Source organism: Panicum virgatum, chromosome 7K (assembly GCF_016808335.1).
Source record: "Panicum virgatum strain AP13 chromosome 7K, P.virgatum_v5, whole genome shotgun sequence".
NCBI lineage: Eukaryota > Viridiplantae > Streptophyta > Magnoliopsida > Poales > Poaceae > Panicum > Panicum virgatum.
In genome coordinates this window covers 15,599,099-15,626,230 of record NC_053142.1, presented here as the reverse complement: position 1 = coordinate 15,626,230, position 27,132 = coordinate 15,599,099, and the positions used below count along the sequence as shown (strand labels likewise).

The following is a 27,132-nucleotide window of genomic DNA, read 5'->3' as shown; positions in this document are numbered from 1 at the left end:
TCTCCGGGTGAAATGCTACAACAGTATATCTGTGCGCTTGCGGATCCATCTGTAATCGTATTGATTATACCACGATAATGGCACCCCTTGGGTGCAGTTGCTAGGATGGGTTCGGCGCCCTCATTTCTAGTGATTGCACTAAGGACCGCCAACAGGCAATTCTGAGGTTGTTACCAAGGTCATCGCAAACCTGGTATCGACTTAAGAAATGTCAACAAGTATTTCTGGCGCCATTGCTGGGGATTAACCGTTCCTAGTGATTGTGCTAAGAAATGTCAACAGATATCCCGAGGAGATTGATTGTAGGCGGGAGCTCTCCAAGATCAGAACGTGATGGTGCAAGGAACACAAAGATTTAGACAGGTTCGGGCCGCCGAAACGTAATACCCTACGTGCTGTGTAGCAGTTTGTATTGCCTTAGGTGTTGTGTATGTGCAGCATATGTTTTGGAGGGGTCCCTGTCTGCTCTTATATATTCTGGGTAGATAGGGTTATATGGAAAGTCCTAGTCGAGTACTGATAGAGTCCTACTACACCATAGTCGGGTAGCTTCCTTGTATGTTGACTAGTCCTACTGCTGTACGGGTAGTTACAAAGAGGCAAGGTATATTTCATGCGCTATTCATTACTCTAGAATATTCCACGCCTGTGAGCAGTCCTGCTGCCCCAGGTCTGACAGATGTGGCACCAGCGGCGGGATCCGGCGACATGACGCGGTGGTGGTGGCAGATGGGCTCGGCGGGCCCTCAATGGGCTTGGCCGGGCTTTTGCTTTTTTTTCTATTAACTGAGGTGGTTGCATTATAAAAAACCACCTCGGTTAATACATTAACCGAGACGGGCATAGAAACCGTCTCGGTTAATGCCTCGATTAACCATGGCCTTGGCTCCGAGGCGGTTGCAAAAACCGTCTTAGCTAATGCTTTTTGAACGCATCGGTTAAGATTTCTGTAGTAGTGAAACCTGCAAGGTAAGATCCTGACAAACAAAAAATAAAATAAAGCCTAAACCACAGGAATACTTCCCCACACAAGCAAGATAGCTTAGAAAGATAAATAAATGTGAAAAGTAAAGCTGACTCAAAAAGATAAAAACATAACTTATATTGATAAAATGTCACAGAAAAAAATACAAGAGCTTATACCCGACTTCGGAATTCCGAGACAAGCTCGACTTGGCTCTAACTCCCAGACTACTAAACCTACTCTAGAAAGTAAAAAAGGGAAGACAACTCCTTGGGCGTGTTACAAGTGAGGGTTTGCTCTCTATTTATAGTGTTCCACGGGTGGTATGAGGTAGTTGCATGCGTTGTAGGTAGGTATGGCGGTTGACGTAGCTTGCATGTGAAGATGAGCTTGAGATGCTGCAAAGTGGGGCCAGCCGATCAGCCTAGGTTTTGTGCCATCTAGCACCGACCTTTTTGTGGACATCTCTGATTTCCTTCTGGATGGCGGTGGAAGTTGCATTTTCCCAAAGCTTGACAGTTGATAGGTCGGTCGGCCTCGGTTCCATCGATTTCTTGATCAACGTGTTCATGTGCTCTAGGAAGGCGGTTTCGGGCCTGAAATCTAGGGTAAATGCTGCAGGTGGGTCCATCCATCCATGGCTCAAGCCTTTCGATCATAGGATGTGTTTCTTTGATGTATGCAAGTTGGAATGTCTTGGACTTGTGTTTGTAAGCACACTGGCAAAGTTTGAGACCGAAACTCCAAAGTAGCTAGGGCAGCCGGCCTTGCCTAGACCGGCCGGCCTGTGATTTTTCCCATTTTGGCTCATTTTTGTATCACAAGTGCCTGCAATCACAACTCACCCAAAACTTGTTGCATTTGTTAGGAATAAGCAAAATGTGTATGAAACATAGTATAAAACTCTATTTATTTCTGAGAAGTTGACGGACAAAAACATGAATTAATGGCCGTCAACAACCCCCTAGTGGGGCCACTGGTCACCGCCATTTGCCAGGGCCCTACCAGGTGGGTCTTGATCTTATCTTCAGGGTGTTTGCCGCATTTGTACATCGGCTAGGCCTGCCAATTGAGCCCTTCTTGTAACTGTGATGCAGGACGGGATCTTCTATGTGGTTTGCCTGTGTCTTCAACGTGTTTTCATCTTATTTCGGACTTTGTAACCTAAAATGGTCAAATATGCAAATACAACTGTGGAGCTAGGATAGTGGTACACATATGTGAGTAAGTAATGCCATTCTTCTATTTGCATGATCATAATTGGTGGTCCGATTTTGCACTTAAGGTCCGTCAATAGTAATAAGCTCTTATCTGCTGCCAGCGCTAGCAGTAGTGTCAATGAAAAGGCTGTCATGCACACAAGGAATTTGGACTTGGTTAGTCAGACCTACTGGTCCAGAGAGTAGTGTATGGAGATTTGAGGAAATCTTTGAAGAATTGGCATCAAACGCACAACAGAAAAGCACCACAGATGGGAAAGAACAAACAAAATGGAAGAAAAAAACATCAGATGATTCAACAAGCCAAGAAAACCATCAAAGACCATCCATGGGTGCTGCATGGTCCCATTGGTATGATTCAACCTTGTCTCAATTGTTCTTTTTTCCTTATTACAACTGTGTTTTCCTTGAAGGACAGGCCTGGTGCAGTGGTTAAAGTCGCCCCATTGAGCCAAAAGGTTGGGTTCAACGCGGCCTCTCTGCATGCACGGGAAAAGCTTGCCTCGGTTACTCCTTCCCTAGACCCACTCAAGCGGGAGCTACCAGCACTGGGCCTGTCTTTTTTTTTCCTTTTACAAGTGTATTTGTCTTAATACTAAATTATGCTTGACATGTATATTACTTAGAAGTGGCCAATGTGAGAAAATGAAGAAAGCTTATAATTTCCTTGGATATTGAGGGCACCTCTTCTCTTTCTCTTTTCCTTTACCCAGCCCAACTCGTGCCGGCCTAGTTTTTTCTTCTGTTCCGGCCCAATCCGCCTCTTCCCCCTCTCTTCTCTCTCTGTCGCGCGGGCCCCACCCGTCCGGGCCATCTTCTTCCCGTGCTGGGCACAGACTCAGCAAAGTCCGGCCGGCACACGCCCCCGCCGTGGCCTTCTTTTCGCGCATGCCAAGGCCCGTCCCCGCCTCTATAAAGGCACCGCGTGGACTTGCCCTTGACCCACGGAAGCCGCAGTCACCACCCTTTGCCCAGCAAACCTAGGCCGCAACGCCATTAGAACTCCGCTGAAGCTCGGGCTGAAGCGAATCCACTACTCCGCCACCCTCTCGCCTCCACAAGCCGTCTCTGGAGCTTCGTGTCGAGGTGAGAACCTTTGCCGACCACTTTTCCCTCTGTCTTGTGCCTCCTCGCCGCAGCAATCACTTGTCATCGTCGCCGTTCCACTCCACGCTGCCGCACGCCCTGTCCGGCCTCCAACCGACCTCTCGAGCCCTATCCTTTAGTATGGTCTTTTAAAGCTTTTTTTTTGTTTTGGTGTATTGTTCTTAGTTGTATTTCTTGTTTGCTTTGTATAGTTGCCCAATGGTTGCTTCAAGTAGAAGGATCGCTGTTCAAAATTTGAAGATCAAGTTTTTCAAGTGAGCAAGAGCTGAAGAGCAGCAAGAGCAGTAAGAGTAGCTTTTCGTTGAATAAAGGCAAGTGACCCTAACCATATTTCTATCTATGCTTATTTATAAGAATACTTTGTTAATTGGAACATGAAGAACCACCCAAAAAAATAGTACAACCACAATACTACATGGCTCTAGTCTTGGCTAAGTAATTGGATGAACTATATGTTGTGTTGGGGTGTTAGCTTGGTGGTTATGAGTTTGTGTATGGTGGAGCGGGTGAATGAAGCTGTCTTCAGAGGTACCGCAGCAATCAGGAACCAACACATACATATAGAAATTTCTTGGAAAGGCCTCGTACGGTCCCTATACAATCACACCTCGGAAGTGTGATATTGTGCCTAGCTAGCACAGCGTGGTTGGGTTCAAAGTTCTTCGGAACTTTTACGCGAATTATAGTGAAAGTGTACAACCTCTGCAGAGTATAAAATTGATATGTCAGTCGTGCTCACGGTCAAGAGCGGCTTCGACCCTCACATGCTTAATTTAACTTAAAAATGGACTTAAATCATATTCTGGTTATTTCTTGTGGCCTTGCTGAGTACCAACCATAAATGTACTCACCCTTACTTACTGCTGCTCAGAAGGAAAAAATTATGGTGAAGTCTATTGAAGATATTGCTGAGTTCTAGGCATACGCAACCCCCAGTCGATTGTCTGTGAAGTTTGAAGCCTTCATTTCCAGGATAAGCTGTAACTCTGATAGTGTTCTTAATTATTTTAATTATCTTTTTGTGATACTGTTACAGATTATTCACTTATATTGTCACTATATGTATGAAACTTGATTCTGGCATATATATAGTTATGTATTCGGTTTTGTTCTTAAAACCGGGTGTGACACACAGCAAGGAAGACAGGGCCGCCCGGCTAGCGGGGGAATGGCAAGGCGACGGTGCCATACCGCCGGCCCGACGAGGTGAGGGTGGAGCTCGGCCTATGCGCTGTGGTGAGGGCGGGTCGGACGTACCTGCCAGCCCGCCGTGGTGCGGGCAGCGGCGCGCTGCTCGGTAACCGGAGATGGCGGCGTGCGGCTGCCCGGCGAGGATGAGTTAGCATGTGGATAGAGATGAGCGGGTAATAGCTGATAGGATAGCAACTAATAGGTGACAGTGGACTAAATGTGCGTCACCTTATACGTATTGGTGACACGCAACAAATTATGCATCACAATTTTAAGTCATCATTAGTGACGCGCGTTGTCATTGCCCGTCATCATTACATAATTAGTGACGCGCGTAAAAGTTGACCGTCACCAATATATGCGTTCCAGGATAAGACAAATGGTACTATTATACATTGGTGACGTATGTGATTATTAGCCATCACTATTTTATATTAGCGACATGTGATGTTTTCGGGTGACTAATATAGGTGTCTCCTTTTACTTGTAGGGGTGGGTCACCCCTCAGCCGCCACTACAAATGCGTGCCACTTTTAGGAGTGTGACGGTAGTGCGGAGGCTTGACAAAGAAAGGGTCTTTTCGACTAGATCCTTATAGTATTGTTGACCTAAGTTGTGTTGACCTTAGGATAGTAGACATTCGGACCACAAAATTACCTCTGAAAATTCAGATCTTTTTGTGGATGGCGTGGCATAATAGCCTTCAGACTACGGTTCAATTGAAATGAAGGAGACGGGATGGACAGATCCAATGTAAACTGTGTGGAGATCAGGAAGACATCAGTCACCTTCTTTTCAGATGTCCAGTAGCTGTCTTTGTGTGTGGTGCTGGGTGACAGAGAGTCAAGTGGAGGGGTGTGCCTAGCAGCATAGGAAGTGTCCAAGCTGAGATGCTAGGGCACCCGGGAGCCAAGCAAAATCGATTGCTTATTTTCATTTTTGCAGTGGTGAGCTGGGTGCTCCGGCGTACCAGAAATGACAGTGTGTTTGCGAACATCTTGGTGAATCATCCAAAACATATTGCTCACAGAGCTTTTGGTTTCCTTTACTACTGTAGCCAGCTTTCGTCGATGGAGGCGAGGAGGGAGATGGAGATTCACTTGAAAAAGCTACACTCTAGGCTCCAACAACTTTGAAGGGTGCGGCCATGGTGGGATGAATACCCCGACGCTGACGTGAAGGAAGCGTGAAGATGTTTTCTTTCCCTGAAAGGCTTACAGTGGCGCTTGTTCCTCTATTTTTTCTGCCTTTGGTCCTTTCCTGGTTGTGTGTGAATGAAACTAGAGTGAGTCGTTTTCGCTCTCTGAGCTCTGCCATTGTAAGCTGGTATCCCCAGCGCAAACTCTTTTACTTTCAAGTTCAATATAAGCAGGACCAATGGTCTTTGGTCTAATAAGTTTACATGTTGGTGTCATGCTCGTAACAGGAACACACATTCATTTTCATACGCATGTCACATTTTGAGCCTGCCTAACTCTTCATGGAAGGCCTCCGCGTGCTCCTGCTTGACGCTGAACGCCATGGCGGCGACACCATCGGCCTTGTCCTTCCTTCCGCACAGGATGCATCCGAGCACCACCTTGCGCTCCATGTTCCCCATGACGCGCGCAGGCCTGCCACCGCCAAAGTCGACGTCATCGAAGCCGAGATTCCACCAGCTGGTCACGTACAGGCTGTCGTCACTACTACAAAAACGTTGATTTGTCCCGGTTGGGAAATCGCTGTTGTCCCGGTTTCCCAACCGGGAACGCCTGTCCGGGACAAAAGGGGGTGCCCTTTTGTCCCGGGTGTGGCAACCGGGACAAAAGAGGACCATTTGTCCTGGTTGGTAACACCAACCGGGACAAAAGGTGCAGCCAGCGCCCACGTGGCTGGCGCACCCTTTTGTCCCGGTTGGTGTTACCAACCGGGCCAAAAGGTCTCTTTTTTTCATGTTTTCTTTTCTCAATTCTTTTTCTATTTCAATTATGCTTTTGCATTTCAATTAAACTTATGTATTAGAATTCAGTGTGTATGATCTCCACTAATATATACATATATATAGTTACTTCTATAATATTTGTCCTAGATAGTTTTCATATATAAATTAATTCACTTATATATATATATGTATACACATATCTATACATGTGAATTCCTTTACATATGAAAATGTCTAGGACCAATATTATATAAATATATATATACACATATATATTATTGGAGTGCTTATATATATAATACATACATACTCCATCATATTTGCATAGGTATATTCGTTCTTAATTACATAGTAGAATTCGCCTTTTGAAAATTTAATACATACATACATACTCATAAATAGAAATTTAATACATAGACACACATATATATTTACATAGTTATATTCGTTCTTAATTACATATATACGCGTATATTGTCATATTTGCTGTGATTGTAAATATTAAATATTCCATCATAATAGAATTCACCTTTTGGATCGAGGACTTGCTCAACAATAAATCCGGAGAATTGTTCTTGAATCGCCATAATCTTTTCCCCCGGTATGAGTTTATCGCGCATCTCCCCGACCTATGGAAAAAGGGGATAATTAATTTCGACTAATTAAAATACGAGTTCAAATATTAACAAGTTTTTTTACTTACTTCCTCCTCCCAATCTGTCCAGCCCTTTGGAGGACCTACCAGACCATGGATGTTCTCGCATACATAGTATGCGCACAATACAGTGCCTGGTTTCTGCCTCATACACTTTAATAGAGAAGAAATTATCAGGTATTTACATGAATATATAATAAAACTAATGAATCGTGCAACGAATCATCCAAGTGCGTACCGGAAAATCTGTCTTGATCTTCAATTCCTTATCAAATTTGCCTGGATGATTTTTAGCGAATTCTTTCCAAACCCTGTGCATGATTAGAACAATTATAGTCAAGTAACAAAGTGATTCAAATTATCGGTCATGGACAGAGTAGTGGTAGAATTACTTTTTCATCATGTTAAGAAGATTTTCGTATTGTTCTGGAGGTCTCCTCAATGAGTCCATAACCACGAGTAGGCTCTTCTCGGGAATTATGACAATTAGGACAAAGTGTTCACTGCAAGATTATACGGAGGCAGTTCTTGGTAGTTAAGGTTTAAACAATTCGATTACAGAATAGAAAGAGTTAGACGGAAGGAATCACTCACGCAAAGTTGTAAGGAAACAATATCATTTGCTTGTTGTGATGAACGCTTATGTACTTGAACAAGTTTTGGAATATGTCATCGGGATTGTCACGTAGAAGCCTCCAATTACAAGTAATTGGGTCGATGAAGTCGAGGTGAGAGTATCCCTTTCTTCTGCACGTATGTATCTCCATTCTACATGATACCGAATAAATCAAGAGATCAGTATGTTGAGATCATGCAAAACAATACGTAAGGAGAGTAAAATACTTACAGAACCCACAAGCCGACCATAGAGATGTCGAGGGCCTCCTGATGGAATAGTTGGTAAATTTCTTCCCAGTTTATCCATATAATGGCCTCCCCCCGTAAGAAATCGTCATCTTTAATCTTTGCGCCCTGCATGAAGATGCAATCGGCCATCGCACGCATGTAGTGCTGGTGCAGCTTATACATTTGCGTTGGAAGCACAGACACTACTTCGGGGGGTACAAGAGTTTTGCCGATCTCAAACGTCCATTTGATGACCACATCGGCCTTTGGAATATCTTCTCCCCCTGCAATCTGAGCGGCCGTCAGGTTTGATTCTTTCAAAAATGTAACAAAGTCTTGTTCTTGCGTCGTCTGTCCCACTACGAGAGGCTCTATTGATTGTTTCTTTTGGGCTCCGAGCTGTGGAACGTCGGACGACGATGACTTTGATTGTCTCTTCTTTTTCTCAGTAGTTTTGATAATTGTGCGTTCGTAGTCTGAAGAGGGGTCTCTCGGAATGAATTTTCTCTTATTTGCTTCGCACATTCCCTTAAAAAATTTCAAATCTATCGGATTTATCACTTTCTCGGGCTCCGGCTTCGGCTTCGGCTTGAAGTGCTCTTTAACTCTTTCTTAAGCATTTTTTTAACAAGTTTGAGTAATTCACCAAATCCCTTGTCGGATACACCATTTGTCGCCTTCCATTGCAGCAACTCCAAGGTGGTGCCAAGTTTCTTAAATCCATTTTGACAATCTGGATACAACAACTTATGGTGGTCCTCTAACAACTTCTGGAACTTCAACCTCTCCGTTTCACTCTCACAGTCTGCCTGCACATTATGCAATGCCTGCCCCAGATCGTCGCTGGGATCATTTTCTGCTACATCTACTTCGGGCTCTTCCATGGGAATATCGTCATCGAATACACCGATTCCAGCATTCCCGGGAAAGTGGTCGTCAAAATCTTCTTCTTCATTGTCTTCCATGGTAACCCCCTGTTCTCCGTGCTTCGTCCAACAAACATACTTCTTCATGAAACCATTTGCGAAAATGTGGCTGTGTAGGATTCTTGAAGATGAGTAATCCTTGTTATTGTTGCAATGAACACACGGGCAGCACATAAAACCATTCTGCTTGTTTGCCTCAGCCACAGACAAAAAATAATGCAGGCCATCAATGAATTCTTTCGAACGTCGGTCAGCATTGTACATCCATTGCCGGTCCATCTGCATTTTAAATAAATCGATTTGAATTCTTTACACGTATCGAATAAATAAAATATATCAAACCTAAATTAAACTAAATGTAACATAACATAAATAATTAAAAGATATGCAATATCCATCATACATCTTGATTAATTAAAAGGAGTACTTAATCCATTACAGAACTTAACAAAGGAGTACTATACATGAAATTTAAAAATTCGGTCAACAACACATAGGTTTTCAACCGTCCTTGCGTTGGAACACAGAATGTTCTAACAGATTTCTTGCTGGCGCAGAAGAAGATGGCGGAGCTGAAACCTCCGAGTTTGGTGGTGACGAACCGTAACGCCGCAATAAATCCTCAAGATCAAACGGAGGTTCCTCGCCCCTTGCCATGCATTCTCTATATTCTTTTTCCAAATAACGGAGCGCTGCCCTATGAAAAGCACTAGGTTTTTTGAACCGACGACCTACTCGAGTTGTGCCCTTCTCTCCAGAAGGACAACGATCACCCCCACCGGCGCCACTTCCTCCAGCTGCTGAAGCCATATTTTACTGAAAAATACCTTTATTTTCCACAAAATTATAAATTCTTACCATTACAAAGCAAAAATTATTTACTATTACAATTACAATGATCAGATTAATAACTCTTGCAAATAACAATGAAATCATATAAAAAAGACAAAATGTATCATTAATCCTCAAGAAATCTCTAATTAATTGAAAGAAATCTCTATAACTTCTAATTACTTCGACACCCTTCAGTTCCAGGAGTACACTATTTTCAATATCCATAAACCCTCTAGAAGAAAAATAAACCTTTATTTCTGAAAATATATATGTCAGTAACCTCAACCCTGCGGTGATGACACTGCCTTTCGGGGGAACACGGTGCGGTACAAGGATGTCACCAATCGGCCAGTCGCAGCACCAACATTTACGATTAATAGGCACAGCACTTGGCACAGGCAGCATGCTCGTTGATATGCTCTCAGTACAACAACGGGCATGCTGACTGCGTCAAATGTTGTCTTCTTATCAATCGGAAGTGCTGGTGATGCGACCAACCGATTTGCGACGTCCTTATAGCGCATCGTGTATCCCCGAAATGTAGTGCCATCACCGTTGGATGGAGATTAACGACGTATACTTGTTACGAAATAAAGATTTTTTTAGCTTCTAGATGGTTTCAATGTGAGCCTGATTAAATACATCACTAGAGTGTCAAAATAATCCATTCATAATACAAAAAATTCTAATATACTCATTTCATTAATTCATTCATGAATAAAAAAATCAACTATCCACAATATGGTCATATATACAAGTACATCACATGAAGTGTCTACAATCATTCTAAAAATTTCTACTATCCACATACTCATCTAAATCTAAAAGAAAATCACACCTACATATGCAATCTAGCTAAATGTCCAAGAAATGAGCTAACTACACATTTTCTCTATTTCTAAAGCATGAAATGAGCTATACAATCCAAGGAAGAAGAGAAAAACAAGCCCCAAATCTTTAGCGCCGATGGATGGATGGGGAATCAAAGATCTTTACAAATATGGTGAAGAAATGAACAAGAACTCCTCTATCCCGAGCCAAGAACAGCAAGAAAACAAGTGAGCTGAATGGCTCGGGCGGGGGGAGAGGGAAGGAGATAAGGGGCCAAGGCCTTTTGTCCCGGTTGGAGGAACCAACCGGGACAAAAGGGGGGCCTTTTGTCCCGGTTGGTGGTTCCAACAGGGACAAAAGGCTACGCGGGCCTTTTGTCCCGGTTGGAGCCACCAACCGAGACAAAAGGCCCCTGTCCTCCGCTGGCCCGGCTAGCCGTTGGACCCGGGACAAAAGCCACCTATTGTCCCGGGCCCAAAGGCTGCCGGGACAAATGGCCTGGAACAAAGACCTGTTTTGTAGTAGTGCATACACCTCCAAGCCCTGCAGCCGGCCGCCCATCTCGTCGCCGATGTACGCAGCTCCGTCCGTGAAGGTGTACGGGACCCTCGCCTTGGCGTCCCTGATCAGCCTCACGAGGTCAAGGATGTCCCCGTCAGCAACCTCGCGCAGCGTCGCCGCGGCGAGGCCGAAGGCGAAGACGATGCCGTAGTAGCTGTCCTTGGCCCCAGCCTGCTTCCTCAGGTTCACCGTGAAGGCGAGCGCCGTGGGGGCGTCCTGGCTGGCGGCGCCGGCTATTGTCAAGCGGGCACGGGACCTCCATATGGCGGCGGCGAATACGTCGAACGTCGTGCATGTCGCCGCCGCCGCCTTCTTCTGGTCACCCTGCGGGCCACTGCGACGGAACTCGTCCTTGATGCGGTTGATGAAGCTCATGGGCATGGTGATGTAGGAGCTCGGGAAGTCGGTGTGCTTGCTGCTGACCATCGACTTGGTCATGGTGATGATCGGCGGCGGGACTTCCGGGAGAAAGTTGTCCACCCTCACCAGTTCGACGGACGGCAACGAGAACCCCCAGGCGAACTCGCCGACGGCGTGCAAGAACTGCGCCATCCCGACGCCGTCGACTACGACGTGGTTCCACGTCACCCCGAGGGCGAAGCCGCCGCAGGAGAACTCGGTCACCTGCATAAGCAGCAGCGGCGGGTCCTTGTTGTACAGCCCGGCGTAGGTGACGGTGAGGTCCTCCACGGGGATCGCCGGACGCTGATCCACGAGCCTGGCGTCGAGCAGGGTGCATCTCGCGGACGCGGCCACGAACACCACGCCCTCACCCGTGCACGCGATGCTCTGGCCATCTGCCCCGGCAGTGAGGCGCCCGGCGACAGGGTAGTAGGGAACCAGCGCTCGGGAAAGAGCTTGCCTTAGGGTCTCGGCCGGCTGATCGATGGGGTGCTCGAAGACGAACAGCCCTGCCAAGGGCAGGGACGCCAGAGCGCGGTCCATGGAGGTCAGCCGGAGGGTGCCGGTCGGCGTCGCCTCCGATGGGGCGACGAGGAAAGGCAAGGACTTGGTCACGCAAGAGCTTATTGCCATTCTTGATAGGCGATGGGGGGTGTACATCTGCGCTGTTAGGCAAGGACTTGGTTTCTTTTCTTCACTAGCTCGCGTGCATTTATAGGCACGAGGTCATGTTCATGTACCGCGCTATGACTGCCACGCGCTGTTATTGAACAGGCATCGGTGATGGTTCCAGAGTCCAGATGATTGCCCCCTGCTCAAATTTCTCATTCATTTTGCCCTAAAACAAAAATTCCTCATTCATTCATGTGCGTGTATCATCAGGGGCTCCCTCGCTCTCCCCACCACTTAATCTATATCACTCCAATTTAAGAATCCTCTAGATAAAGAGATCTATATTATATTAGTAGCTAGGAAAATTGTATGCTCAATACAATTTAGGTGGTTTATCACTTTGATCTCAATAAGTTGAACAATATGAGCATGGGATAAATGAACTTTTAAATGTGTGCATAAGTTTTAAATCTCCGACTATAGCTGTTGCTATAGCCCGCTATAGCCTTAATTTTGAAGCATCTAATACAATTAATGTCTCATGTACAATTTAGCCGATATAGCTTCCTATAGCCGGATTTAGCTCCGTATTAGCTGTTTTAGAGTGTTGCCGCTAAAGGCCATAGCCCGCTATTTGAAACTAAACATATGCGACTAGTAGGCCATGTTGATTAGAATTTGTTACGTGGCTAGCTATTCGTATACTAGCCTAGCAATGTCTATATTGTTCGTATTGACCTAATGATCATAGGCGCTATTCGTTTTTGTGTGACAATCGGTGCTGTAATAGACCTACGTAACACCATCAACTTTGTGTTTATTCACTTCATGTAAAGACCGTACCACGATTGTGCCAGATATTGATTATCCATGTTTGGATTGATTTGTCCTGACTCTGGTTAGGATTCCAAATGATGGACTAAGAAAACATTGCTTGCTATATATATATATATATATATATATATATATATATATATATACACACACACACACGCTATTCCGTAAGCTGCATATGGAATACTTATTCCATACCCGACGTAGCCCACGCACGGTGCCACGCCGATCGCGTCTGCCGCTAGGGGGCGCTGGTTTTTTTCTCCGGGTTTTCCTCCCTCATTGGTTTTTCTCCTCACGGTTTTCCTCCACTTCCCCACGCGCACGTCCCTGTCAGTTGCAGGAACTCGCCATCAATTCTGGGATTCATCGTTGGTTGTTTCTCGCCGTCTTTATAACCCCACGTACCAAATATTTCTATTTGCATAGTTATTTCTTTGAGTATACTTCATGTGATGTCATGGAGGTGCCTGATTCAGCTAGTATTACGTATTGCCCCAATTCACATAAAAAATAAATTACATTCTTTGGACACAAATAAATTACATGTAACCCCACGAAGTAAACGGAAGTGTATATTTGACAATCTATACATACTCAGAAATTTTATCAATGGAATAATGGAAAAATACCAATTACTACAACAATCATCGACCTCTCTGAAGATCTACTCCAAGGTCCATACATGAGAATGCACAAGCTGCAACAAATACCTGAAAATAAAGACACGCGCCAGTCCCAGAGTGAATCAGATTTCCGTTTTAGACATACTGTCCTTTTTAGGCACTTGATTCTACAAAATCAATTATTTGTTCCGCAGCCTCCTCCCTGATAGTGCATTCATATACAGCCAATTAAATTATTCTTCTCTTAACATTAGCCTAGCAGCATGTCCTGGGCATTGCTGGGCGGCGAAGCACCCACCCCGCAATGTCGTTGTAGCCTGTAGGCCAGTCCTTCACCTCCGCATGTGGCTCCGTCCCAGTCCCAATCCAGTGCTGCCGAATCCGCAGGCTGTCAAACCACCGCAAGATCGCAAACCTATGCAGACTAGCACCAAGTTAGTTTTCTTATCACAAAATATATTTGCATATACGAAATTGCAAACTGAATATAGTGATTTCGTGATTGGTTGATCTCAGTTTCAACCTAAAACTGAGTACATTTTGTTATTCCATTGACCATATTTAAACTGAGCACACGATAAGAGTTCATAAAAACTCAATGCATTTAGCTATTTCATTGACCCTGTTTTTATAATTTGGCAGAACTACAATAAACAAAAAGGAAATCAACAACCATCAAGCCAATCAACCATCTCACGTGCAGGTAACAAGCATGCATCTTGCAATCTGCATAAGAGCTAAGAATTATTATTATATGCAGGTTAAAGACAGCCTATACACATTGCGGAAGAGCAAAACAATTATTAATTAACAATAGATGGGCATTGTGTTGCAACAAACCCCATGGATAGGATATACTCAGTTGCATGAACTGGCTGCAGACTTAAGAATTAGTCAACAAATTATTCAGTTTAGATCAGGACAAGTGCAAGAAAAAAATGTTGTTGACACTGGATACACAAGGTCAAGCTAATTAATTGATAAAGAACTTGTTCTTTCTATATATCAATTAAGGTATATATAGACACCCAGCAAGCAATCATCCTGAAATGAGACTGAAGATATGAATAAGAAAGCACAAATTGGCATTTGAATAAAAAAGCAGTTATAGGTTCGAATTCTTTGCGTTCAGAGATAAAGGGGTGCATTTTGAAAAAAAAATCCATCTCACAGCAACCCAGAGATACAGAACAAGTCAAATTACCAACCAAAAATAGTGCATTTTGTGATGGTTGATGAAGCTTCATCCATACCTCTTATGCCATGGTTTACATGAACATAGATAAGGCAGTGGGGTGGACATTAGTGCACAGTCAAAATGTTGGACAGTGTGCATTATATTGACAAGATATGGCAGCAAGTTGCAATTATGAGGTGTGCATCAAATTCATAAGATACAATGATGTGCATATTCAAAGATAAGAATCTCAGCAATATATTTATGGTCTTGCAGCAAGCAAAGTGGCATGCATAATTATATACTGAAATTTCAGAATACATAAGCATGCAAATGGACAGCAATGTTCATCAGATCTGAGATTTATGAGCATATGAGCAACTACTTGTCACATAATAGGTTCTACTGAGGATGCCATAAAGTGTAACAATCAGAAACCTCAAATCTGAAATATCAACACCTATATACAGATAAAGATAGACAGATTGATACCGGGTATTATGCCCAAAGTTTAATAGGTGCGATCTAAGAAGAGATACTGATAGGATTTCAGGAAACAAAAGATATTTAAGATATTTCTGTAAGGAAACCATGTAATTGACGCCCTGATCTAACCTTTACTGCATAACTTGAACTATTAACAAAAAATATAAATGCAGAGAAGACTGCAGCTTGCTGGACCCATCTCATGCAAGAGCCAGATCAAAATGTTCAGTAGCTGAAGTACTAACTAATGATAATAGGAAATGAGACTAAACCAGCACTGGCAAGCACTACCTGACAGTTTCGCAAGGAGGTCCTGCCATTCAGCATATTGTCGAATGGTCGTTGGCACCAGAGTTAGATCCAGTCATCCCAGCAGGCAGCAGTGGCACCATCTCACCACAATAGGGAGTAAAACAGCAGTCGATTGAAAAAAAACAACCAATATCCATCCACACATCCGCCGTGCTCCAATTAAACTAGAGGTAATTAAGATCCTCTCGAAGAATCTTTGATCTGCACGCAATGAGGAAATTAGAATGGGAAACATGCTCGCAGCCTCGCAGGGCACCCTTGGTCGATCTGCGCACCTTGGGAATTCGGTGTGTGGTAGATCAAGGGGCAACTTGCGCAGAGCGAGGAGCTCGACGGGGCACCTAACTCGCTAGAGCATCTCCACGGGAGAAATAGCAAACTGCCGTGGGGAAGATTGGATCCCTAGGATCCATCCAACGCTTGTGTTGCCGTCGCCGCCGATGCATAGAAGGGGGGCAAGAATCACCGCAGGAGAGTGGCACACGACTGGCGATCAAATCGGAGACTCCCGTCGGAGGAGGGGCGCACCGTCGGAGGAGGCGAGCGGCGCCAGGAGGAGAACGACGGCGCAGGAGGTTGGTGCGGCGGCGGGAGGGATTTGGGGCTGGCTGAAAAAAAATGTGGCGTTGGGAGGGGGGCACCGTCGGACGAGGCGAGCGGCACGGGAGGAACGCTACGGCACGGGGAGGGTGCGGCGCCGGGACGGGAGATGGGCGGTGAGCGGCACCGGGAGTAGAGCGATGGCGCGGAGGGGGTGTGGCGCCAAGACGGGATTGGGTGCCGAGACGGGACGGGAGCTGGGCAGTGGAGGCGAGCGGCGCCCGTGGGGGTGGGGGCGGGGGGCGGCGGCGGCAGGGAACGGGAGCTGGGTGGTTGGGCGTGGGGACGGGGTGGAGGAGGGGGGATGTCCGGATGTCGACGCAGACCGGGGCGAACCGGACGCAGAAAACCGGAAGCGGCCATCGGCGACGGGCGGATCAGGTGCACGGGCCGGCTCGGGTATGGAATAAACTATTCCATAATCATAATCAAGGTACTAAATAGAGCTATTATATATATATAATTGATTCTGTGGCCGGGTCTAATCAACGGAGATACATAAAAGTATCCATCAGGTGTATCATGAAACATGGAATCGATGTGAGAAAATAGAGATGGAATTTGCTCCTCCTTATATGAGAGATACCTTAGGTCCCTCGACAATTGGATTAGAAGTGCATGGCCATGAAGAGGTCAACCACCATGCATTAATAAAAATTACTCTTATTGGATCTACTATTTGATAGAGTAAATGGTCGAGCAATTACAATGGTGGCACATATATAGCCTTGAGCTTTATTGGTATCATCCGGCAAAGGGATACGTGTATGAGTATATATGGATTGGGCCCATATGAACTTTATATGTATTTAGGAGTTAGTATATTTTGCTTGGTGCCGCTATTTATTTGTTGTTAAAGAATGGTTTTTTCCTTCAAAAAGATTTACACATAGGGGTGGTAATGGACCATGGCCCCAGTGCCTTTTCACAGCTCATCAAGGCCCTTAAATTTTTTAATTCAAAATTATATAAGATTAGAGCCCGGCCTTTAGATTTTTCTAGTTCAAAATTTTGAGCCCCTTACCACCCCTATTTACACATGAACCTCATGGGTCACACAATTAAAAGGTAGTATTTTCAAAGAATTTTCTAAATGATTGTCTCCTGTGCAATCAGGAGGTTGTTGGTGATGTACCCAAGGTGTGATCACAAACCATTAGAACTAATGACCAAAGGGATGCTGATCCATGAGTGATCATATAGGGTTCCAAAGGGCCAACAACTTGAAAACCTATTACCATGCTCTATAAATATTTGGAATGGGGGTTAGGAGTGTGTTATTCAACATGCGAGAAACCCTAGCCACCACCTCACCCAATCTAATCCTAAAACCTTTGTCAGCTACGTGATGCTAAGTGTAACGCGGCACTGCTGATTCCATAGAGACATTGCTGATTAACTAATTAGTTGCTACGAGGACCTGGACAAAGAGATCGTGTACTTCCTCCACACCGACACGCATTACTCTTTCGCTGCTCTAGCTAGTGATAACAAACTATGATCCCCTTACGCACATGCTAGCGTATCCTACATGTTTTCATCAATGTGCGCCCCCATTGCCTATGGTTCATGGCAACTGGCAATTTTTGTGGAACCGCGCCGGTGTGCACTAAGTGACCTTCCTCACGAATGCGGTTAGTCGATATTCTCTTGCTTTTGGCATTGTGCATACAAGTCTACAAAAGCTATGCGATGAAATATGTCTCGATAGCTCTATCACACAGCTCAAACCACGATTTAGCGACCGGCAGCTCCTCTCTTCCATGCCATGGCTGTCTGGGGCCCTTTGCGATGGATGTTGCAGGCAGGCAGCCTCGAGCCACACACGTAGGAGATACTTCGGTCCTCCCCCCCTTCCGTTGCTTCTCGGTTCTCTCTATCTGTAGCTGTGACACCAATCACCTACACGAGATTCACGTGTAGGCCATCACATGCCAAGATTGGCTTCTTGTCAGGAAGATTCAGATGGTCCGTGCGAGCTTACGCGTGTTTCTTCTCACTATTATAAAAACAATTTGTAACACCGTCACGATTTTTCATGAGCGGACTAAATTAAATTTCACCCGTTCTTACAAAGAAAGCAAGGTTACTGTAGCATCTGACCCGTCCCTACAAAAATTTTTTTAGGGCGGGTGATGACCCGCCCCTACTAATATTTTTATGCAAAAAAAACTTATAACTTTTCCTGTGATCTCACAACATTTTCATTTAAGATGATCATTTAATGGTCTAGTTCTCAATAGCTATGACTACATATATAATATCTCATATAACTTAAGTCATACTTTGAGTTTTCACAATCTTAACCTTTATATATACTGAAATTACTTGGACTAGTTTTTTGTTTCTATAGTTCACAATAACCATAGTGTAAAATTTTTACTTTTTTATTTATTTTGCCATATGTAAAGTTCTAAATGAATTTTTGGTGAAAATAGAAAAATATTTTTAGGGCAGGTGATGGCATCACTCACCCCTACTAATCAATTTCTGAGTTAATATAAAAGAATAACATACCCCGTAGAGTTACAATTCAGTGTATAGTGTGGTGGTAAGGAAGGTACTCGTGAGGTTTGTAGTTCAAATTCCAAGAGATGCAGGTGTGCATATTTTTGTTAAAAAAATTGTAGCTCGGCACTATTGGACTAGTGGTGGTGGCTAGAATATTTTTTTCATTTTTATGTCGCTATACTCAATTTTTTTATAGATTTTTTATATTTTCTGGAAAAGGATTGTAGGGGCGGGCTATGGCATGATCCACCCTTAGAAATTAGTTTCTAAGAGTGGGTCACGCCATGATCCGCCTCTAAAAATACGTGTTTATCCACCCTTAAAAATCTTTTATGTAGTAGTGTCTTGGTTGTCTTCTCTGTAAATTTGCATGATTCTTTTTTTTTTGTTGTAGGGCTAAAGGAATTATCAAAGCCGTTTTGGTTCCTCTAAATTCAAAATTTCAGGTTTGTGAAGTTTTTTTTTATTCCACCCAATTGAAACTGGCCCAATAATAAAAAAGGGTGTGGCATATGGTTTTTCTTCTCTTCAACCATGATCCTGGAACTACAGATAAAGAATATGAATCTCCCTTTCATGCAATGAGCAGCGTACAGGAATGCTACCTCATCTGCCGCAACGAGTCCAAGCGAGAGAAAATGGGTAAGCATAGGGGAGGCAAGCAGGAACTTGCACCTTACAGTGTTCTCAATGGACATTTTATCGAACATCGTAGGGGCGTCACTCCAGCAGCTCAGGAGCAAGGGAATGTTAGCAGCCGTGACGAACGCCCCTTGAGGCAAGGTGTTGAGAGTGGTCTCGTGGAGGTGCGGAGGAGGGTCAGCCGCCTTGCTCTCCTTCTCAGGCGGGCTCCTCGGCAACCCTCGTCCACGAGCTGCGCCATTGGCCAACTCAGCCATCCGGCCCCGACGCTGTCGCTCGTCGGCCTCCAACTCCCATCTCAGACTTTGCGAGTGGGATGGGGATCAGGACGAGCATGGCGTCGAGGTAGGGTAGGCGGGGCGGGGTCTCCGCGCCGACCATGGCGGAACAGGCAGCGACGGAGGGGGACGGCATGGGGCCAAGGCGGGAGTGGCGACGGAGAAGGTTATCTCGACCCCATCGTCCGGGGGCGCCTCCCCATGGAGGGAGCCATCGGTGTGTGGCGTTCTTGAGCCGGCCCGACCATGGCCACAGGTGGCGGGCTAGGGCTGGGCAGCGAACAGGACGGGGCCGCGGCCGGCTCAGCAGCGACGGCTACGTGGGACACTGACGAGGGCGGCGAGGTAGGAGCAGGCAAGCGGCAGAGCAGGGGCGGCGACAAAGGTAGGGGCGGGCTGTGGCGGAGAAAGGTGGTGCAGAGGATGGAGGAGACGATTTGGATGGAGAGGCAGCTCGATCGGACGGCCAATCTTTTTTCGGGCTACATGGTGCAGTGAGAGGCCAGGGAATGACCAAAGCACGGACGCGCTTTCGTGTTTTGAGAAGCCAAAATGCCAAAATCGGCTTACCAGTAAACATAGTTTTTCAGATGTTTAAATTGGCTTTAAATAAGCTAAAATATTATGAGCATTGCATCATTAGCTGCAGATATTGTCAGATGACCTAAGTATTTTGAGTTAAAAAGTCTGACCGTGCACTGGAGCACCTAACTTTCCCAGAGTAAAACAAAGGAAAAATGAAGCGCATCAGGAACTAGTCAATTGGAATTCCTCTATTCCAGATTGGACAATCGGCTCCCATCAAATCAATCACGAATTTGATATATCACTTGCTATCTAAGGCCGTGTTTAGTTTCACGCGCAAAAAATTTTGCGTTTGAATCTTGTTAATTTGAAATACTAAATGAAGTCTATTTATAAAACTTTTTATACAGATGGGTTATAAATCGCAAGACGAATCTAATGATGCTAATTAATCAATGATTAATCAATAATTAGCGGATGGTTACTGTAGCATCACTGTTGCAAATTATGGATTAAGTAGGCTCATTAGATTCGTCTCGCGATTTACAGCCCATCCATGCAAAAAGTTTTGTAAATAGACTTCATTTAGTACTCCATGTATATGTCGAAACATTCGATGTGATGTTTTTTTTTTGCGTTTACGGGATTTATGGGCTGTAATCTAAACAGGACCTAATTGACCACGAATCTGGAATATCCTCTGAATTCGAACATCCCTCTCAAGTACCAACCTACTCATGAAATCCACTTGGAAAATAACAGTAACACCACAGAGCCAAAACACACCGGATCTATCACTCATGCGCCACGCCACGATCACCACTCAGAACACGAAATCTTAGCGAAAAATGGCATCGAGATGTCTCTACGAGATCTTACGAGGGAAAAAAACAGCAGTATCCAGAAACTTCTCCATACCTTGGAATCGATGAGTCTCAAACCCCAACCCCGGCCAATGAGCAAAGGGCTGCCTGCGAATGCTGATGTGCCGATCGATGGCCACGGGAGGTGCCAGCTTTTATAGCCCGGCGCAGCGAACTGTCTGGAAGGATCGAAACCGAATCGACGAGTCTAGAACCCCCAACCCCCCAAGTGGAGATAGGAAAAGCGAGGAGATTAGCTTTTTTGCGGAGGGAGGAGAGAGCGGCTTAGCGGGTGATTAGCGGGGGATTTGAGATGCGCCGAGCTGATTAGCGGATTGATAATTGCACCGCGGAGCGATGGTTTGTGGCTGTGCACGCGGCCACGTCGACGCCCGGGATTTTAAACAGAACAGGTGTCGGGAGTGGAGCGTGGGACAGGGAGCACTCGGTCCAATCAGGACCTGGCATTTTATATGCGGCCCCCTCCATGTTGCGACTTGCGACTAAACTAGTTGCGGAATTGCCAGAGTGGCCTGTGAACCGCGAAAGTTCTAGAACTTGTATCTGGTTTTAGAATTTTCTGCGCTTAGTGATCCAATGATACGCCGGATGTCTGTTAGGTTAGCCACTCTGCACGGCCTCCCTTTCGTGATATTTGGTCGCCGTCAAATGCAGCCCACAAAACAAAAGAGTTTTAAAAAATCTGCATGCTTAATACTGCCCCCATTCTCAAATATACTAACTACTAAGTTAGTTTGGTTTCATCATAAATAATATTTTTCTAACTTTAATTAAATCTATAAAAGGCTACAACATAAAATTTGTTTTGCACTCTTAATAGTGTATTTATTCATCATTTCATCATTGTAGAAATGGAATCCAAGGATAACTAAAGCCGCACTGGGCCTCATCGGCAGTGGGAACGCGACTGCAAGGCCATCATTGATGCTCTCAATCTCCTCGAGGAAGAGAGGCCTCTTGGGCCGGCCGACGCCCTCCTGCGGACTTTAGCAATTGACTCTCTTGAGCTTGCAATCAAGGAAAAGGTTGCTTATTGGAGGCAACGCAGCAAAATTCGCATTGCCGTCGAGGGGGACGAGAACACCAAGTTTTTCCATGTCCATGGTATGCGTAAAAACACCATCCATTTGTTGGAAGATGGTGACCGTGAGGTCACTGACCACGATGGGAAGGCTGCCGTTCTTCTCTCTTTCTACTCCAACCTTTTGTGCTCTGCTTCTCAGCCTTCCTGGAATTTCAATCTCTCCGAGCTCTACGCTGATCAGAATGCCTGGGATCCTAGTGCCCTTTCCCTCCCCTTCTCTGCTTCTGAGATTAGCAGCGCCTTCCACGTCATGAATGCAAACTCCAGTCCGGGTCCATATGGCTTTGGCCCTAGCTTCTTTGCGACCTACTGGAATCTTGTCCTCCCTGATGTTCATGATCTCTTCAGTTCCTTTTTCTCCCATGACCTCTCTCTCGACGGGCTGAACCGTGCTTTTCTTGTCCTCCTCCCCAAAAAAGGACGGAGCTTGCTCAGCTGCAAATTTCCGCCCTCTCTCTCCAAACAACTCTTGTGAAATCTCTTGCAAAAGTCCTCACGAACAGGCTTCAGCCTTCTGTCCCTCTCCTCGTCGGCCCCGATCAGACATGTTTTATCAAGGGGCGCTGCATCTCTGAAAATTTTGTGTATGCCGCTGAGCTTCTTAGCCGCTGCCACCGTCGCAAATCCCCTACCATTGTTCTTAAGCTGGACTTCCATAAAGCTTTCGATTCAATTTGCTGGGAAAGTCTCGATAGAATCCTTTGTGTTCGTGGCTTCGATGATCGGTGGTGTCTCTAGATCAATTCCCTCCTCTCCACCAGTCGCACCACAATTCTTCTGATAACACCCCCGGCCACTGGTTTAAGTGCAAGCGCGGCCTTCGTCAAGGTGACCCGCTCTCGCCTTATCTCTTCATCATTGTCGCAGATGTTTTGAAACAGCTTATTGGCTCCAAATCAGCCATGCTAAATCACCCAATCATTCCCTCCCTTCCCTGTCCCATCCTTCAATATGCGGATGGTATGTTGATTCTTCTCCGTGGAAGTCCCGCTGCTGCCTCCACCCTCAAGGATGTCCTCGACGACTTTGCCGCTGCCACTGGGCAGCGCATCAATTACCACAAATCCACCTTCATCCCCATGCACATGGATGAGAACGCCTGCGTAGCCATCGCTAACATCCTGGGCTGTCCGATTTCTTCTTTCCCTCAGCCTTATCTCGGGCTCCCTCTTTCCGCCACCAAACTGCGGAATGCTGATTTCCACCCTCTTATCGCCAAATGCGACAAGTACCTTGCAGGCTGGGAAGAAAAACTTCTCTCCACTGGCGGTCGCCTCGTGCTAACCAATGCTATTCTCAGCAGCCTCCCGGTCTACTAGATGTCCTCTCTGTTGCTCCCAAATGGTATTATAGATGCCATTGATCGCCGCCGCCGTGTCTTCCTCTGGACCGGCGAAGAAACTTGTTCGGGTGCCTGCTGCCTCATTGCTTGGGACAAAGCGTGCTTGCCTAAGATTGAAGGCGGGCTTGGAATAAAAGATTTGACTACCCAAAATAACTATTTGCTACTTAAATTCATTCACAAGCCTCCACCTCTCTGACTCCCTTCCGTGGCGCGATTGGATTGTCGACGACCTTAACTGTGATCTTGGAGATGGTCTCCCCGATGATTCCTTCCTCCGACATCTTGTGGACCGTACGCTTACTCGCGTTCTTGTAGGAAATGGCTGCTCCACCTCTTTCTGGTTTAACGACTGGCTTCCTGACGGTCCGCTTTACCTCCGTTTCCCAGCTCTTCTCTCCCATGCAGTTCGTCCCTTTTACTCTATGGCTTCTGCTCATCAACCATCCCTAAACCTCAAGCTTCGACCACGGCTCAGTACTGTGGCTAGCCTTGAACTCACCTCCCTGAGGGAGCTCATCGCTGGCCGAACCCTCTCTGCTAAGACGGATGCACGTGTCATGACCTGGGATCGCGAAGATGCGACCTTTTCTTCTTCTGCTTATTACAGGTGCCTAACTGCAACTGGGGAGCTCGATGCCAATGGGGAGCGTATCTGGGCGACAAAGATCCCATCCAAGGTGAAGTTCTTCGCATGGCTGTTCTGCAACGACCAGCTGCCGACTCGAGCCAACCTCCTGTACAAGCACATTCTGTGTGACGAAGATGCTTCCTGCCCTTCCTGCTCGACCCCAACTGAATCTACAGAACATCTTTTCTACGAGTGCTGCAGTGCCCAGGATGTTTGGTCGGCACTCTCCATCGTGACTACAGGCGCTACGACCGCCTCTCCTTGGACTTGTCACTACCCCCAGCACCTTCCGGCTGACGTTTGGGATGATGTACTTCTAATTATCCTACAGGTTCCATATGATCACCCATGCCCTCTGAAATCTTCTCCCTGGCCTTAGGTTGCTGCTGATAGAATAATTTAGAGACAACAAATTCACTGTCCTTCTCATCTTCCCCAGTGCCAACGTTGTATTGGTGCATCACCCAATTAGTCTTTTCTTGCTTCCCACCCTTTACATTGCTCGCATACATAACCATTATTTTCTTGCAACCAAGGTGTGTTCCACCTATTACTACTGCTTTCGTCCTGCCAGTCTTGTTCCAACGAACCTCACCAAGCTCATCGGTATTTATCTTATGACGCTTCTTAGTCCCATTGGTGTAGGCCTTAAATATTCTGTGGAAGAAGTGTGATACACTTCCATCCTGCTTAACTCCGGAAGCAACATGGTTATCCAGTCAAAAAACATGAAGGCATATCTGTTTGCAAATTACTCCTTTGGCAAGTGGATATGAGTTCAGGGCTATGAGCCACATCAACAGCAGGTAAGACTGAAAATAGTAGTCATGGAAATGGCATGTTCTATCCTTCCTCCCAATTAAAACATTGAATAGTGAGGTCATGTTTAAATGAGATGGCGCATCTGCCCCAGTTTTAAAAAGAAAAAGGCAATATAACATGGTATATGGGCTACTAGTCTACTACTTGCACATTGGAGAAGAACTTGAAGAGGTGGTAATGCAAAGATACTAAGAGAGGGAGAGAAGATACACTGAAAGCAAGGAGGTAAAAACGTTGGGAAGAAAAGGTAACCACCTTCGCTACACAAGACATTTACTAGATAATCTCTGTGAGTGTGTTTGCTTACCTGAGAGTTTCTGCGGATGAGTACAGCATAAGCCTTCATTTGAATCAATAGTGGGAATAAACTCATCGATAAATGGATGAGGTTTGACACCCAATTTCCCAATTTTCACTAGCCAATGCCACAGCAATTCCTGGTCCGATGGATCAAATTTCACGCCTTTTGGCAAACCAGGCCACTCATGAACAACCTACACCAAAAACCACACACAACTATGCCATCAGGATAATAAATAAAAATTTGCAATGATGAACAATGTAATCCTGATGATTAACATATGATTAACCTCCAGATTATCAAGAAAAAGAAATAGCATTGCAACATTTAATAGATTCAGCCTATCAGAGAGCCAAAGTTGGCTTCGCAAGCATGACTATATTATGGAAATGTAATTAGTAAACAATACCAATACCATCAAGGTGAAAACAGCTCTGCTTAACAAATTTAAGGGGGGTTTAATGCCTAGTCTTAAAGCAAGTGTCCAAATTGGACATTCCTTAGAGTAGAGTAAGATCTATAGAACATTGGGAAATTTGGATTTAATGAGGGAGGAAAACTTTAGATATGTCAAATGAAATTGAGGTTATGAGATACTGAATCCAAGTTTACTTACATACATGAGAAATGTAAGATTCTTACATCACTGTTGTCGATAATGTAGTTGCATTTTGGGCATTCCTTAGTCGGGTTGCTCTGCCAGGTATGTGTGGTATGGTGTGTAGGTCCAGAAGCATTTTTAATTTTTGAAGCCATTCTTTTGCAGTCAATCAACCATGAAGGCCTACAACAAACATATATGCTTAAGTGAGATACATACAAACAGCAACACATCATTCATTAGATCCACTGTGTACAAAATTTTATACATTCAACTGGAAAGACCATTTTTGAAGCCTAAAAGATAGTACAGGTAATACAAAGGCCCAAAAATTTAATATATGAAGCCAGCATCGTATATCAACACCAAAAGAAAAAAACGAGCAGTATGTAATCCGATCCCTCACGCTCACATTTCCTAGGGTAAAAAGAAACATACTGCAATCTTTGGCATCACCATTACTCCAAGCCCCAATCAAAGCCACGATAGCAACACAGTATGTACAATTCGATGGCAACAGAATCAAATTGATGCTACAAGAGATAGTTATTAAAACCTACATTTCTCCCCCTGGCAACTGGGAAGTTAAATCTGCTATTTCATTTCTTCTCTCCGAACCCCTATTCCATCTCCATATTCTAACACCATCAGTGATCAATCCATGGCAATCATTGAACATCACATAACCATCAAATATCTACATAACGAAATCTGCACAAAGCTCTAGCTAGAATTGGGCCACGTCGCCTCCAAGACATCGACCGTTAGATCCGACATCTACGGTAAAAATTCAGGCTCACGAGCGGGCGCCGTCTCTGGTGGCTTCGCGATTTCTCGCATCTCAGGCGGCCCGCGGCCAGCAGCACCAGCGTTTTCCTCCCCGCCATCCTTCTACCCAAGCCAACCCGCCGTCTTCAACATCGCCATCACAGCGACCTCTGCTAGCTGCAGTCTTCGGTGCCACGCTAACCCCGCCCGAGCTCTTCTCGGTGCAAGTGCCACACGGCCACCGGCGTTCCACCGCTGCTGCTCACCTCCCACTCCTCTGACTTCACTGAAGCGCATCTAGGCCGATAGATGCTAATGGTAAGTTTCGGTGATTATTGACAACCGTATGCAACTAACATGTGTTTTGATGGAAAAATCAATGATTGGATTAGTCTCATATGAAATGTGAAAGGAGACCCCTCAATTCGAACAATAATACGTGCCAAGGACTAAACTTCAAAGATTAAGGACATTTCTAGTCTCAAGTGTCACAAGGAGATGAAGGACACTTGATTTAGCTAGATTTTATAGCTTCTAGTTCTTGACCGTACTATTAAGAGGGGTTCTTGAGTTAGTAGCTTGACCAAAATTGAGTTGGCCTTAGAAATCTAGCACACTCACTCAAAAACAGCTCAAGA

General features: G+C 45.2%; 2 protein-coding genes and 2 long non-coding RNA genes across 5 annotated transcripts; 1 reads left to right on the top strand and 3 right to left on the bottom strand.

The window, feature by feature from the left end:
• The first annotated feature begins 5,318 nt into the window (after window positions 1–5,318).
• On the top strand, window positions 5,319–5,883 carry LOC120639841. The gene is made up of 2 exons (XR_005661712.1): window positions 5,319–5,429; window positions 5,540–5,883. It is a non-coding gene; the product is annotated as an uncharacterized LOC120639841 (long non-coding RNA).
• On the bottom strand, window positions 5,828–12,127 carry LOC120639840 (acyl transferase 15-like). The gene is made up of 2 exons (XM_039915778.1): window positions 11,028–12,127; window positions 5,828–6,164 (listed from the first exon to the last, which is right to left on the bottom strand). The coding sequence occupies exons 1-2, from the start codon at window positions 12,116–12,118 to the stop codon at window positions 5,936–5,938; spliced, it is 1,320 nt and encodes a 439-aa protein (XP_039771712.1). The 5' UTR covers window positions 12,119–12,127; the 3' UTR covers window positions 5,828–5,935.
• Window positions 12,128–13,476: 1,349 nt separating this feature from the next.
• On the bottom strand, window positions 13,477–16,146 carry LOC120639839. 2 transcript variants are annotated; one of them, XR_005661711.1, is made up of 2 exons: window positions 15,485–16,146; window positions 13,477–13,954 (listed from the first exon to the last, which is right to left on the bottom strand). It is a non-coding gene; the product is annotated as an uncharacterized LOC120639839 (long non-coding RNA). The 2 variants fall into 2 exon arrangements; XR_005661710.1 differs by having other exon boundaries at window positions 13,477–13,945.
• Window positions 16,147–24,322: 8,176 nt separating this feature from the next.
• Window positions 24,323–26,613, bottom strand: LOC120639950 (SUPPRESSOR OF GAMMA RESPONSE 1-like). Its single transcript, XM_039915864.1, has 6 exons — window positions 26,527–26,613; window positions 26,287–26,423; window positions 25,768–25,909; window positions 25,132–25,318; window positions 25,077–25,079; window positions 24,323–24,696 (listed from the first exon to the last, which is right to left on the bottom strand). The coding sequence occupies exons 1-6, from the start codon at window positions 26,611–26,613 to the stop codon at window positions 24,323–24,325; spliced, it is 930 nt and encodes a 309-aa protein (XP_039771798.1).
• Window positions 26,614–27,132: the final 519 nt, after the last annotated feature.